Consider the following 14,695-nt stretch of genomic DNA (forward strand, 5'->3'; position numbering starts at 1 on the left):
GCAATCATAACTGGCAAGTTCCACTGTGAGATTTCTAAGTTTTTGAGAAAGTGACCAAAGAGATTTATTTTTTAATCTCAAGACTTCTTTATATACTTGCTCCTGCAGATGCAGGGATAATTAATGTGAAAAAGTCCTGTAACGGACTTTTGGTAGAATTACCATCTCTGGAGGGATTTAGAAGGTGTGTAGATGTGGCACTTGGGGACCTTGGTTTAGTGATGGCCTTGGCAGTGCTATGTTAAGGATTGGACATGATGATCTTAATGGTATTTTCCAATGCAAAGGATTCTGTGTTTGTACAATTCTGTGATTCTTATAATGCTTAAAGTTTGAAGAAAAAGTCACAAGACTGTAAGTTTCCTATTTGCTTAAATACTTAAAAAAATTTTAAAAATTCAACTTAGAATCAGAAGTGTGTTGATATGTCAGTCTGTATTCACAAGTGAAGATGAGTGGCAGATAATTGCGAAAAATGTCTAGTGCCTTGATGACTTAGCTGATGTCCTCATTTGTTTGTGATATTTGTGCTTCCTGGTTTTTGGCTGTTTCCCACTTTCCAAGAGGCTGGTGGCAGAAGGAGTCATTTTAGTGGTCTGTTTGGTTTACTGTGTTCTGCTAGTCAATTTGGCAGTATGGATGTTTTCAAATGTGGAAATTTCATATTTGGAAAGTAGCTTGTAGGGGATATGTGGAGCTTTGATTGTGTCTTTCAGCTGTTGTTTACCTTTCAAAGGAATCCATATTGGTATCTGAAGGTATATAGAAAGAAAGCCAGAAATTGGGGTCTTTTTTAATAAAAGCACTGTATCTTTAGCATTCCTTTAAATACAGATTATTAAGTTGTAGCATGTCAAGCTTTTCTTAATAGTGGTAATTATCATGCCAAAACTAGGCAGAGGCTGTGAACTTTTGTGTGGTACTACTCTGAGACAAGACTTTTGGAAAGTACAAGGTGTGAGATCAAAGCAGTTTATATTCATTAATCTAACAAAGCTAGATTTTATTTCCACAGTTCTGGCAAATTTGTGTTTGATGTTTTCTGTGCATAACTTCTTGTTTGAGCTTCAGATCACATGGTTCTAGTACATTGCTGTATGACTTCAAATAATGCCTATCAAATGATCTACTTTTTGGACAATTCATATCAATCTCTGAACTCACTTGTATTTGAACATCAGCTCGAAGTGTTTTATTGAAGTAATTTATTTATATACCTATTAGTGTTAGTGTTATTTATATACCTATTAGTGTTATATACCTATTAGTTATGTTGTTGGGAGGAGGGAATCATTAAGTAGTATGGACATTGATTGTCTCATCTGTATATATTGGCTCTTTTAAAATAGAGATTAATTCATCAGTGCCAGAGCCTTGGATGTCAGCATAACCAAAAAAGAGAGCTGGTAGTCTTGCTTTCTAATTTTTCTCTTCATCTTTGTTAAGATGGTTCCATGGGAAGATCTCCAAACAAGAAGCTTACAATTTGCTGATGACAGGTATATGTATTTCTAATGTGAAATACAGTGATAGTGAAATGGCACAAAGTGATCCTGTTAGTATTAAACTATGGCAAAACTTCCTTTTATGTCTGAACACAAATGAGTGTTTTAGATTCTCCAATCCCTCTGGGTGCTACCTCAGTAGAATACTACATTAGATGAAAACTTTCATGGCTATCAGTACTGAGTATGATCTCGAGTACAGTTAATCTAATAATTTTTGATTTAATTAATTTTTAAATTGTTATATTTGTAATCAATTATTTCGCTTTCATAAAGCAAGTATTTCTTTAAATGAAAACAGTACTTCTGACCCATATTGTTTAATACTCCACTTTAAATACTGGCACAGAGATTTGAAAATGTTGTCAAACTTTTTTTGTATGGTGTTTTAAAGAGGTGGCAAAGATGTGGCTAGGTTGCAGGCTGCAGCTGAACAATTTTTCATTAATTTTGGTGGTTTAGCACTAGTTCTTTTAGTTTGAGATCACTACTGGAATTTACCTTTATAGGTTTTGTATCTCTTCAAGTGTACAGTTCTTCTTCTCTTATGTAGAAATAGATTTTTTAAGGGTTTACATATATCACTAAGAAAAATAACACTGTTATGATGTCTTTTCAGTTGGTCAGGTGTGCAGTTTTCTTGTGAGGCCTTCAGATAATACTCCTGGTGATTATTCACTTTATTTCCGGACCAGTGAAAATATTCAGCGTTTTAAAATATGTCCAACATCAAACAATCAGTTTATGATGGGAGGCAGATACTATAATAGGTGAGTTCTTGTGGTAGAAGGAATAATGCATATTTTGTGCTTGCATTAACTTGCACCTGATAAGTATTTACTAGTATGATTTTAAGACTGTTGTTTCCTTTATGCTGAATATTTTCTCTAATTTCCATAGTAGTTACTTCTAACTGAGCAGATTCTTACAGCTTAAAACCTAAGTGTAACTTGTTTTTCTTGAAACAAGTTGTTCTGCCAACCTGTTGCTTCACTCTGTAAATTGTGGTTTGAATGGATCATGTGGATCCATAAATTGAGTATCTGTAATTAGGAGATTACTCTATTTGACGCAGCTTGGAAGCTTCTACATGCGTTCTTGTCTGTTTGAAAAGGGGAAAATAAAAATGCTAATTTTATCTGAAACAATCAATAGAGTTTTCAAATAATGGGTATTTACAAGAAGGGGGGAAAATGCCTTAGTTGTTGAAAAAATTACTAAATTACATTGAAATATGTGCATGGTACTTGGAGCAGAAATATTGATAAGTTCATTTACAGTGAACAAACTTAAGATGCATTTCTTTTGCAATTGGTGCAAAAAAATAGTAATTTGTACAAAACAGAAAAAGAAATAATGAGGTCTTTCCCCTTTTCTGGGAGAAACTATCAGTACACCTCCATCTTTGACAGTATTTTTTTAGAGTTGTTGTATCTGGAAGAATTTTCAGTAGTCAAAACTCACCTTCCCGCTTAAACAGAGGTCATTGCCTGCCTTAAAAAAATCAGCATTTTTCCAGTCCTGCTCACCTAGAACAAGGGCATTCTTACCCTAATAGAGAATTTCTGTCACTTCTGAGTGAGTAGAGATTTAGCAGCTATGTCTGAGAAATTGTCATGGTCTTCTTAACTAAGTTCAGTGGACTTTTTCATATGACTTCACTCACATGATGCTGTGAGGCTAAATAATTGGATCCTTATGAACCTATGCCCATTTCACACCCAGGCTGCTTGAGTACCTTCTTCATTAATCAGTGGCCTCCAGCCATCCTTACTGAAAACTAGGCTAGCTGCAGGGATCAGCCTTTCATGAAGGTAAATGCCACTTTCTAGTTGCATGGCTTAGTAGGAGGATCATAGACCAGGAGCCCCCCACCCTTGGTGATGTCAAATTAATTATCAAGTTAGCGGAACTCTTATTAGTCTCGAATGGGTTTGTAGCATTAAACAGTACACTTTCAGAAAGATACTAGCTTGTTATTGCTGGAGATTACTTTATAATAGTACTGGATTCGCTTTGTTTGTAGATTACATTTGTCTGAAAGAGATTCTATGCAGCCAAACAGAAAACAAAATTTTAAAGTTAAGCAACAATAAATTATGACAAAGTGCTTTAAGAATTTCTTTTAGTGTTTTGGTACATAGTTTTCCAGAGATCTTCCTTAGTGTCAAAGAAAATCTTTGTTTTTGTTGTATGTTTGGGAGAATTACCACTGTACTCTTAAGGTGATAATCAGTTCAAATTTCTGTGTGTATAAGGTTGGTAAATTTGCTGGAAGTTTCAAACATATAATGAACGCAGCCCTTAGGTACTCCATCGAGGCTTGGAGTTCTAGTCTAAAAGTTACTCTTAACTACAGAAGGAGTTTTTAAATACAACTGACTTTATTCTTCGGCCCATGTTACAAAATTGCAGAAATTTTGCAGGCACCTGCTCCTTACATTGAGGAACTCCTAATGTTATTTTTAACAAGAAAGCAGATGCTGCATTGAAGGTCAAGGTATTCCTGATTTGATGAGTGAGAAAATTCATATAATGCTGTTTGATTGATTAGAAAATGTTTTTAGTAGCTATTCAAACTGTGAAATGTAATGACTGAGTCACTGTTTTTTGTAGTGTGACACAGTTGAAATTCTTAGGTAGAAAACAGCATATGCAGACAGCATCTCAGTAAAAATTGAAATTAATTACTTGATTTCATTAAAACTGAAAGAAACATTAATCTCATTTTATGTATGTGAAAAATAAAAATACTCATGGGAAGGTAATTTTATCAAGTTTGCCTAGTTTATAGCTTCAGAATGAAATAGAAAAGCCAACCAAGATACCTTGATAGAGCTTTATTTAGAAGTCTTTGACAATTTTTTACAGTATCAGCTATTGTTCCTGCGTTGCACACGTGCCTTATTTGTATATTTGCACACACAGCTGAGTATTCATGAACTGAGAAGTCACACTGAGTATACTTTTATCTATTTTATTACGTAGCTCTTTTTCTAGATGGATATTTGCATGTAAATGATTAGTTTCTGTTGATGTCTCTGTTGCTGTTCTTTATTACAGTGTAAATTTCAGTAATGCAAAAATAAATTAGAGCAACTTAAATGTCTTGAATTTCAGCTTGTATCTGTCACTACTTCTCTTCTGAGTCTTCCAAGTGCAATTGCAGTCTGAATCTGATGACTAGAATGACTGCATCCCTGTAGAGGAGTGCTACTGACATGAGTATTTAAAAGGATAGCTCAGCGACGTCCAGTCGTAATCTGTGTAAGCCTGTAATCTGCTACCAACCTTTTCTGGTTTTTATTCCTGTCCTCCTAGAAAGGGATTGAACTTGACTCAGAGTATGTCCCATTCCACTTAGCTAATTACTCTAGCACTTGGAAAATTATTGCCAATGAAATAGCAATTTTTCAGCCTATTTGGAAAGCGGGTAATGCGCATGTACTACCTGAATGTGAAAAGTGCAGTGTCCTTGTTTGACATTTTAAACAAGTCATTAAAATATTTTGCAGAGTTTAGGATTAATCCATTCTGAATAAAGTTTTGTGAACTTTCTTGACTTCAGTATATTATTTAATCCTCATTCCTTTCAAATAAGATTATGATGATTAACACTTGATTTTATTAAAACTTTGAGGGAACGTTTTCTGTGGATTTATGGAAAAGCAGATTCTCAAACGGTGGAAAAATTTATGTGTTTAACATTTCAGTATTCTTTTTCTTATTGGAACAGTATTGCTGACATCATTGAGCACTACAGAAAAGAGCAGATCGTTGAAGGATATTACTTAAAAGATCCTGTTCCAATGCAGGTAGGATTTAATCTCTGAGCCTTTGATTTTGAAGTCACAGACTGAATCTCTATCAAACCAATTTATGAACTAAATTATAGCAGAGATACCAGTGGTAGTTAAACAGCATCATCTCCAGTAGTCAGTCATCAACAGTTTCAGTTGTTTTCAGCTCATCTGTTTCTTTTGTTTTATCTTCAAATACATACGCTTACTGAAGAATGGCTTGTAGGCAACAGAAAGTATGGGAAGTTCTGTCTGTGCTGTGAAGTGTTCGACCTCAACTCTGCGCCCCTAGTTCCTGGGCTCATGCTTTGATTTAGTGCCATATTAAGGGGAACCAGTCTGCCTTTCTCTCTTCTGTGTCTGGGGTTTTTCTCCTGTCACAGGGAACCTGTACACCCCGAAAAGCTTCAGGAGTGATTGCAGGGCTGGGACTGCAGCCCTTGTTCTGAAGCTCACTTGCCCTATAGCAGAAATTGATTCCAAGAGATCACCAGTAGTAAGCATACCACATCATTTAGCTTTTCTTGAGCTTATAGATAGTTATAAAATTTACGTACCTATTCTTTTATTTTTCTGTGCCCAAGCTGCTGTGCTCAAGCTTTCCTGTTTCAGTGGAAATCAGAAATTTGCTCTTCTTGTCCTCCCTAAAGAGAGTTGCAGTCAGTTCATACCCCTTTATGACATCTGTTTTATTAATACCGGGAGCATTTCTTCTGTTCACCAAGCTAAGCACACAGAAGCTGATCCTGTCTCTTTGTGATGTTTTCATAGTTGTCTTGCTGTTATTAGTTTTGGTGTGAACTCGCCTTTCTTGAACATGTACCAGAACAATTTAGAGTAGAACCATGTTATGCATAATTCCCTTTCCCTCTGGAAAGCACTTAACAAATATACATGTAATTTTCTGTAGTGGGTTGACCCAGGTGAGCTGCTAAGGACATGCACCTTTGTTTGCTCATTACCTATTCTTGTGGAATAGGGCAAAAGCAAAAAAATTCCTGGGTTGAGATAGATACTGTTTTATAAGCAAAGGAAGGGATGATACAAAGGCAAACACTCATCACCTCTCACAAGTAGACTAATGCCCAGATGCTCTCTGAGACCTCCCTGTGCCCACATGCTTATTGCTAATCCTGGTGTTACATGACAGGGAATATCCCTCAGATAAATTGGCATCATCTGTCCTGGCTATCTCTGTTCCCAGCATATTGTCCAGCAAGCCACCTCACTGTGGAAGGGGGCAGAGTGGGAAATGGAGAGTCTTGAGGCCATGCAGGTACTGGTCACCAAAAGCCAGAACGCGTATGTTACCAGTACCGTTACGGTCACAAAATCAAAACTCAGCACCTTAGGGGCTGCCATGACAGAAGTTAAGTCCATCCTTGTGAGACCAGTATGTTACCATAGCCAACAGTTCGCAGCCCAGTCCTCCAGTGAGTGACTCAGCTGTTCACATCTCATTTTCTGCAAGTATCAACAGGTGTAACTGCTTTGTTTCACTAAGAGAAACATTCCTTGTTATTGCAATCTTTCCTATACTGCTACTTTTGTTGTGTCCTTGATTCTTCCCCATTGTTTCCTCCTATAACCTTGTGCTCAGTAATGTTCTTGGGTCATAATGCAAACAGGAGTTCTGAGACTGCTCCTTGGAAAACTTAATTACTAACATTCTTCATTATTCTTCATTAATAATGGCAATAAGTCTTCATTTGAGCCTTTCACATACATGAAAGTTACAGTTTCTCTGTTAATGAACTCATTTTATTAACTCATTTTCCATGTGAGAGTACTTCAGATTCTTTTAACCTAGCCAGATACACTTGTGACTTTATTTGAAAATTTAGTGCTCAGTGGTGCACTTAATGTTCAGCTTCACTTCCTTCCCATGTAGCACTATGCTTTGTGTTCTTGAGGGGGAAAAATAATTCAAAAGTTTTGCATCATTTTAGGATCAATCTGATGGAATTCCTGTCTCTGATAAGCTATTTACTATTTAAAAGTATTTGTCACTAGATGCCTTCTTTTGTGCACTACTCCTTGTGCACTTATGTTAAAGACATTTTCTTGATAGATAATCATGTTATGTCACGTTATCATTTCATAAGATATGGATATAGCTTCCATTGCAGGTCCTGTAATTCCTATTAGTATTACCAAATTATTTTTCATCTTGCTGTTGTTTTGATCAAAATCATAATTATTACAGATATATGCATAGGAAGAAAAGTAGAATATTATATAAGAACCAGTTCATATGTCTCTTTTCATCTCAGCGATGTCCTTACTACTTTGTAGTCTTGCTTTTGTTGTTTTTTCTTATGGCTAAAGAACTTTTGTTCATCAGCTTACTTAGTAAGGTCAGACCTTGCTTGGATTTTGGTCATATTTATTAATTGCATTTCTAGATACTACCATTTTTGGTGTGAATTTATCTTTTTTCTCTTTCCTGTTTCTTCCTTTCTTCACTTGTCCTGAATTCTGCTCAGTTACAATATGTGAGTTCTAATGAGATTTTTGAGGGACTGTGCCACTTTGAGTCAGTTTTAATTATGATCTGCTCTATTTTTGTTGCTTCAGCATTTATCCATGGTATGTCAGGCCTGTGAGCTTTGGTAGAAGACAGTTGGAAGCTAGATAAATCTTCAAAGACTGGCATAAATTTTAACACACTGAAATCACAGTGAAACATCATGTGTTTTGTTTTTACATGGAAAAGACTTACTTTGTAGAAGATGGTCTGTATTGAAACCTATTTTCTTTCAGTTTGGGAAATATGGAAGGAGTTATAGTACATTTCTAGCATGTCTATTGTGTGAAAAATGAATGCTTTAGTAAAGTGCATGAGAGAACAATAGTTCTCTAATAATGAGTTAGGTAGCATTCAGTAAGATGATCCTGATCACAGCTTCATAGGATACATTTTTAATGGCAATTTCTGAGCTTAAAGTATGTTTTTCTGACATGTTTTTTAGCACCAAGAACAAGTGCTTAATGATACATTGGACGGAAAAGAAATCTACAATACGATTCGTCGGAAAACAAAGGATGCTTTTTATAAAAATATTGTCAAAAAAGGTTATCTTCTGAAAAAAAGTGAGTTATGTTTGCCTCTATTACTTTTTTAGAGGAAGAGAAAAAGCCGATAAGGATCATAGAATCATACAGTATCTTAAATTGGACGGGAGTCATAAAGATCATGTGCAGGTCCACTGAAAACTGAACCACATGACTAAGAGCATTATCTACACACTCCTTAAACCCTGACGGGCTGTGAGCATTTCCTGCATACCGTGTTCTAAGGACCAGCCACCTCCTCAGTGAAGAATTTTTTCCTAAGGTCTAATCTGAAATTTCTCTGCATCAATTTTGTTCCATTTCCTTGTGCCCTTTTGTTGGTCACTAGAGAGCAGAGATCAGCACCTCCTAGCTGAATTTAATTAATTTAGTGGTACTAGAAAGAGCAAAATTGAAGTGGGCAAAAGGTTCTAGAAGGCATGTAAGGAGTGTGAAAGATCTCTTTCCTTAGGTTGTAGATTAATAGAACAGTGTGATGAAATTACATGCAGCATGAAAATTTAGGTTGGCAGTTCTGAAAAAATCAGCACGGCACAAAAAGTAGGCATCCTTGTCAAAGGTAGCGTTCAGAATCATGAAATGAAATGTATTTTCATAAAGTGCTTGTACTTAATATTGAACTCACTAAGTTCTAGCTGATAGAGGTTTTAGAGAGCTAGAATAGTGTAAATCTGTACATTCACTGCAGAGAACAGCTGGTTTAATTTTGTTATTCCAAGTCAGGTTGTATGTTTTCAATCCTAAATTTAAAATGCACAGTCTGCCATACAAAGGATATAGTGACTTTTTAGGGTTCTAATGCTGACACAGCATAACATACAATAAGCACATTAAAAGCTGACAGCTTGACTTATTTCAGTGTAACCTTCAGTATTACCCTGAAGAATTTCCATTGAACAAGTCTTTGAAGTTTTGAGGAAGCTGGTCCCTTGCCGAGTGTTATATTTCTACTTTTTGGAAAAATCAGCATTAATGGACGCAGAAAAACGGTATCAATAACAAGATTTCTGCAAATGACAAGAAGGATAAGTTACAGGTGGTAATCTGGATAGTGACCAAATGCAAGAAAGAAGGTATGAGTTTACATATAGCCTAATACAAGAGACATTAAAAAACCCCAAACCACCCCAAACTATACCTTCTGAACAGAATAAGGGAAGCATCTAATTTTTTGAGAAGGTTTATTCTGAGAGGTGTAGAGAGATGTCATGGAGTAAGGATTGAAATGGGAATGACTTGGAAAAATTAGGTTAAAAGAGGTAAATTGGAGTACTCTCTCGTAGAGAGATGCACATTGTGTATATGGACTAAATACAATAAAATCACTCTTCCATCTAGGAGTCATAGTGTAATAAATGAGTGTTACATTTGTATTTTGAAAACAATTTTGCTGCTAGTTTATTGAGGCCCCAGTGGATTTATGATGATTAAAGTGTAAAATAAAGGCTGAAAGTTTTTTCTAAATGGTACTCTGATTTAAGCATTAATTTGTTGCAGAATGCTCCTAATCCACTGTAATTCAAAGAACCTTTCTCTGCAGCAAGTGGGACCAGCCAAATTCTTACATACAGGTGTGCTTGTGGGTTGATTCTGATTTAAGTTTGCATATAAAATATTTCCATTTCTGTTCTTCAGCTATGTGTTTTAAGGTATTGTAATGCAGTCAATGGTCAGAGTTTAGGAGTAACTTTCCAATGTCAAGAATCCATTTCTTTAAAAAAAATCTAATGAATGGGGTCCACATTGTTGCTATTTGCAATCTGTATAGATACAGGCATAACACTGAGAGGAGATCATTTTTGGGGCAGCTCATATGCACTTTCGTAATGCTGTTGAAAGCATTGAGGATGTTTGAAGACTCTTCTGCAACTCTACCTGCATCTGTGAAGAGGATTTGGTTTTAGTCACATGTTGTATAAAATTGAATGTGTATACTGATAATGTAACTCAAGTGTGATAATCTCTACATTGTTCTTCTCTTTGGAATTTGACATAAGCTTTACTGCCCTCTTCTGTTTTTTAATTTACAAAGTTTACATGTTGTTTTGGACAGTATTGTAACCATTTGCTTGATTCTTGTGCAGGTAAAGGAAAGAGATGGAAAAACTTGTACTTTATATTAGAGGGAAATGATGCCCAGCTTATTTATTTTGAAAGTGAAAAACGAGCCACAAAACCCAAAGGACTAATAGACCTTAGTGTGTGTTCTGTCTATGGAGTACATGACAGTTTATTTGGCAGGTAGGACATTGGGTTTTTTTAATCCTATTGCACCAAGAGTTAATAAGATAAGGAATTTTGGTAAATTCTAAAAGTTCTACGTTATTTTGGTAGGTATTTGAAAGCTAACTTCGTTAGAAGTCTGTAGCTGCTTTTCTATTTAAAAACAAGTATTTGTTTGTAGTATACTAGTTCATATAAGTAAATATCCTCAAAGATTGTTTTTGCACAATTACTATACTCGGAGTTACTTACACATCAAATCTTACTGTAATATTTTGATATTCAAAATATGCTGACCACAGGGGATGTGATTATCAGCAAGAAAGTTGAGAATCAGAAGTATTTTAGATATCACTAGAAATTAAGAAGAGAGTTTATGTGTTTTTTCATTGGTAGTTAGAACTCCACTGGCCTGTATTTTATAGAATTTTATAGAAGAAATCACTATATTTACTTATATAATAAGTGAAAGAAATTAGAAATTATGGCTATCCTACAGATCTTAATATTAATTGAAAAATTTTGTATAGACAACTTCTAGTTACTTTGTGAAAAAAATAGAGACAAACGTTTAACATTAGTGGCATTTCTTGATCTACAAAGACTGATGCTTTGCTGTTTTTAAATCTGCTCTGTGGGTTTTTAAATCTTCATAATAGTTTTGAAAAAACTAACTACTGGAATGAGGAGCACAGATATAGATAAAGACTATTTTAAAAAATGCTGAAATGTTCCTATGTAATTGACAATTAGGCATGAAGCTTTGGTATAATTGTAATCATAAACATTCTGTTTCTTTCTCTTAAACCGCTTTTAAGAAACCCTGTGTTGTGGGTTGGAGCAAAGTTGGGTACTAGGTGGTACTTGAGAGCTGTGGTGTGTAGGAGGACATGCATGGTTGCATCAGCTTAGGAAGCTGTTAATGAGGAACTGCAATTGAGACAGAGTTCCTCCTGCACTGCAAGTAGCAGATAAAAAACTGTCTCTGCCCTTTCCTCAGAGGTACAGTGAATGTTGTACTTCTGTTTCCTGTATGATCTAGTACACATCTTACTGGTTATGACAGCTGTGGGACACATTCATATAGGGGATATCTTAGGTTAATACTGTTTCCTGAAAGAAAAATCTTTAATGTATGATTAACTGGTTGTGAAAAATTGCTGAACTTCCACTGCTTTTAAACTCTCTAGGAATAATCCTTGTTGACAAGTGTTTTGAGATGGCTGTTTTTTTGCCTTAACTGTAAGCCAGCATACATGCCAGTTTCTACACACCATTCTGAAGCAGGCTGCATGTACTGTAGTTTTCTTAAAATGACCCAGTACATTCAAAACCAAAATACAGTTTTTGAAGATCTGATAAATCTTGTTGGAAGTCTTCCTCTTTCCATTTGTGATGGTAACATGTAGATGAACAAACATTGATGCAATTATTCAATACACCTTACAGACAAAAGGAGAAATCTGTTAGTTCAGTGTAAACTTTGTTTTGGCACAGATCAAGTGAAGGTGTCTCTTAATATGTGAAGATTAATTAAACTTAATTTTTGTTGTTTGTTTTTTTTTTTCATTTTTAAGGCCAAACTGTTTTCAGATAGTAGTTCAGCACTTTAGTGAAGAGCATTACATCTTTTACTTTGCTGGTGAAACTCCAGAACAAGCACAGGTGAGAGCTTTTATTTGCTAAGTGTAAAAAAAGTAACTTTTAATCCTGTGTTGTTCAGTGATGTTGCCCTTCTGAAACAGGAAGCAAATGTATCACAAATATTTAGTGGTTATATAGCAGGTCTTAAAATGAACTGGTAGCAGATCTCTGAGGGGAAGGTTGGTGCTGAAAAAATACCTGTATTACCTTTACTTCAGGGTTTTAGTTTTGACAAATTCCAGGCAGGCCCCATGCGCAGAACTTCCATTACTTTCTGTTACCTGTTTCTAGAGAGCATACATGTGTTTTGACATAGTTCAATTCAGAAGAAAAAATTTAGTTTCCCGGTCTTTTCCATGCTATAAAACACAGCACAGTAAGGTAGAGTTTTACTTCAGAGTGGAATAAATAAAATGCTAATGCATGTATGTGTGCCCAGTGACCAAAGCGCATTGAACTGCCTTTTCCAGTTATTTGCTGTGTATATAAACTGGTTATCATACGTAGTCTTTGGCCCTGATGGTGCACAGTGTAAGTTTTTCTGGGTTTATATGGTATCTTTAGTTACTAGTTCTCTTAAACAGTTACGTTCACTGATTAGGAATTGTGGCATAGAAGCCTACTTCTGAGAAATTATTTTACCAGTAGATTGTATCTAAAATGACACGGTGTTCTTGTTTAAGTTTTAAGCTCTGGAAGTTCACAGCTCTGATGTATACGTTGTATTAGAAGTTAAGCTTTGCATTTGATGTTGTTTGAATGGCATGAAAGCCATTTAGAGTACTCATAACAGGCTGTATTCATCAGAGCATGAAGTCTATATAAATATAGTATTTTTTGTGTTCTGTATATAAAGGAAAGCACAGATTTTCTTTTTAAATTAATGCCAGTTAAAAATTGTTAATGCAAATTGTTAAATTTGTTGTTGGAGAGATGACATAAGAATAATGTAGTGGAATTTGTCATACAACTGTCAGTATTGTCTTTGAGAAACAGTATGCTGTATCATAATTGAGAATATATAAATTAAATTCCATGCTTCTTAGTTTTTGTCATATCTGTAAAATATTTTGTTTTCTAAAAAGCAAAATAATTGAGAATGTGTAGAAGGTAAAATGTCCTGTTTTGTTTCCTGAACATATGGTTTAAAAACATTGGTTTTGAAACTGCTTAACAAGCTGTTCACTGGGTTTATACAGAACACATTTGTTTCAGATTTCTTTGTAATATGGCTTTGGTCAGAAAAGTTTACAAATATTTACCTTCTGAGAAAGCTCAACTTTCTTTACTTTCTAACATTTCATAGAAAAATAGAAACTTGGTGGGGTGTAGCTGAAAGCTTTTCCTTGGAAGGATTTGAAAGCTGAAGCCTAACTCACAAAGCTGAGAATAGATGCAGTAGATATTCCTCTATTTTTAAGATGTGGAAGATGCTGTGAAGAATGATGGAAGAAGTGTTGTGGGGGTTTTAATGACATTGTTAAATTGTACTTTGAGAGTAGATCGCAGATCTTTGAGATACTGACTGAAGAGAAGACTGTTGGTCAAAACCTAAGTTTTGTGCTTTGCAAGAAATGTACAGGATTTAATGGCTGGGAGACCATTAACTAGTAACTCGTGAATGAAGCTATAATACATCTTCCACTTTCCAAAGACAAACTGGAGAATTTTGGATATATGCTTTATATTTCTTTGTTAGTTGTTCAGTTTTTGCTTGAAGTATACAGTGTTATGACTGCCATATGGGACTACTGGAGAGAATAATCAGACCAGTTTGGCTTGTTAAATGCAATTTTCTCAGAAGCAAACAACTTTTTCTTAATTTTATATACAATTTGCAATTCCTTGTAGTGTCACTACACTGGAAAATTGGCAGATGTCACACTGTATATCCATTAGTAATGCTTGATAATTCAGAAAGAGAAAATGGTTCAGATTTGCAAATTCTTTATGAGTTTTTCTTAGTAACGATAATAAATTTGTTTTAATATTCAGACTTTTGTACAATGGAATTACAGAAAACTTAGGTTTTGCCAGGCTAAAGTGAAAATACAGATACTTTTTGCAGATATGTCTGTTCCACTGCAAGAAGCTGTATCTGTCTTAGTTTTATTACATTCTTCTGCATCCTTCTCTCTTAGGACTGGATGAAAGCTCTGCAGGTGTTTTGCAGTTTAAGAAAAACCAGTCCAGGAACATCAAATAAACGTCTGCGTCAGGTGAAGCTGATATTGTGGGGTTGGAGGTGCATGTGGAGGAATATTTTACCTCCTCTGTGCAAAATGATATTAATAAGTCTCAGAATTTTTCCTTTCAACATAGCAAATTCTCAATAAAAGTCTAAAGAAGTCAGCAGCTTTTTACATCGGAAATGTAAAACATGTCAACAAAAAATGTTAAAAAAATTATATTACATATACTTAAATACCCATTATTTACATTTTAGTT

General features: G+C 35.1%; 1 protein-coding gene across 3 annotated transcripts in view; it reads left to right on the forward strand.

Annotated features, from left to right (window-relative positions):
• The window catches only part of RASA1 (RAS p21 protein activator 1), a 46,552-nt gene that overhangs the window by 15,677 nt on the left and 16,180 nt on the right, over window positions 1-14,695 (forward strand). For all 3 annotated transcript variants that reach the window (XM_059873699.1, XM_059873697.1, XM_059873698.1), the window contains 7 exons: window positions 1,447-1,499; window positions 2,125-2,275; window positions 5,242-5,320; window positions 8,278-8,398; window positions 10,465-10,621; window positions 12,181-12,268; window positions 14,389-14,466. In XM_059873699.1, the coding sequence (XP_059729682.1) occupies window positions 1,447-1,499; window positions 2,125-2,275; window positions 5,242-5,320; window positions 8,278-8,398; window positions 10,465-10,621; window positions 12,181-12,268; window positions 14,389-14,466 (727 nt within the window). The remainder of the gene's footprint in view (window positions 1-1,446; window positions 1,500-2,124; window positions 2,276-5,241; window positions 5,321-8,277; window positions 8,399-10,464; window positions 10,622-12,180; window positions 12,269-14,388; window positions 14,467-14,695) is intronic.

Source organism: Haemorhous mexicanus, chromosome Z (assembly GCF_027477595.1).
Source record: "Haemorhous mexicanus isolate bHaeMex1 chromosome Z, bHaeMex1.pri, whole genome shotgun sequence".
Classification (NCBI taxonomy): domain Eukaryota; kingdom Metazoa; phylum Chordata; class Aves; order Passeriformes; family Fringillidae; genus Haemorhous; species Haemorhous mexicanus.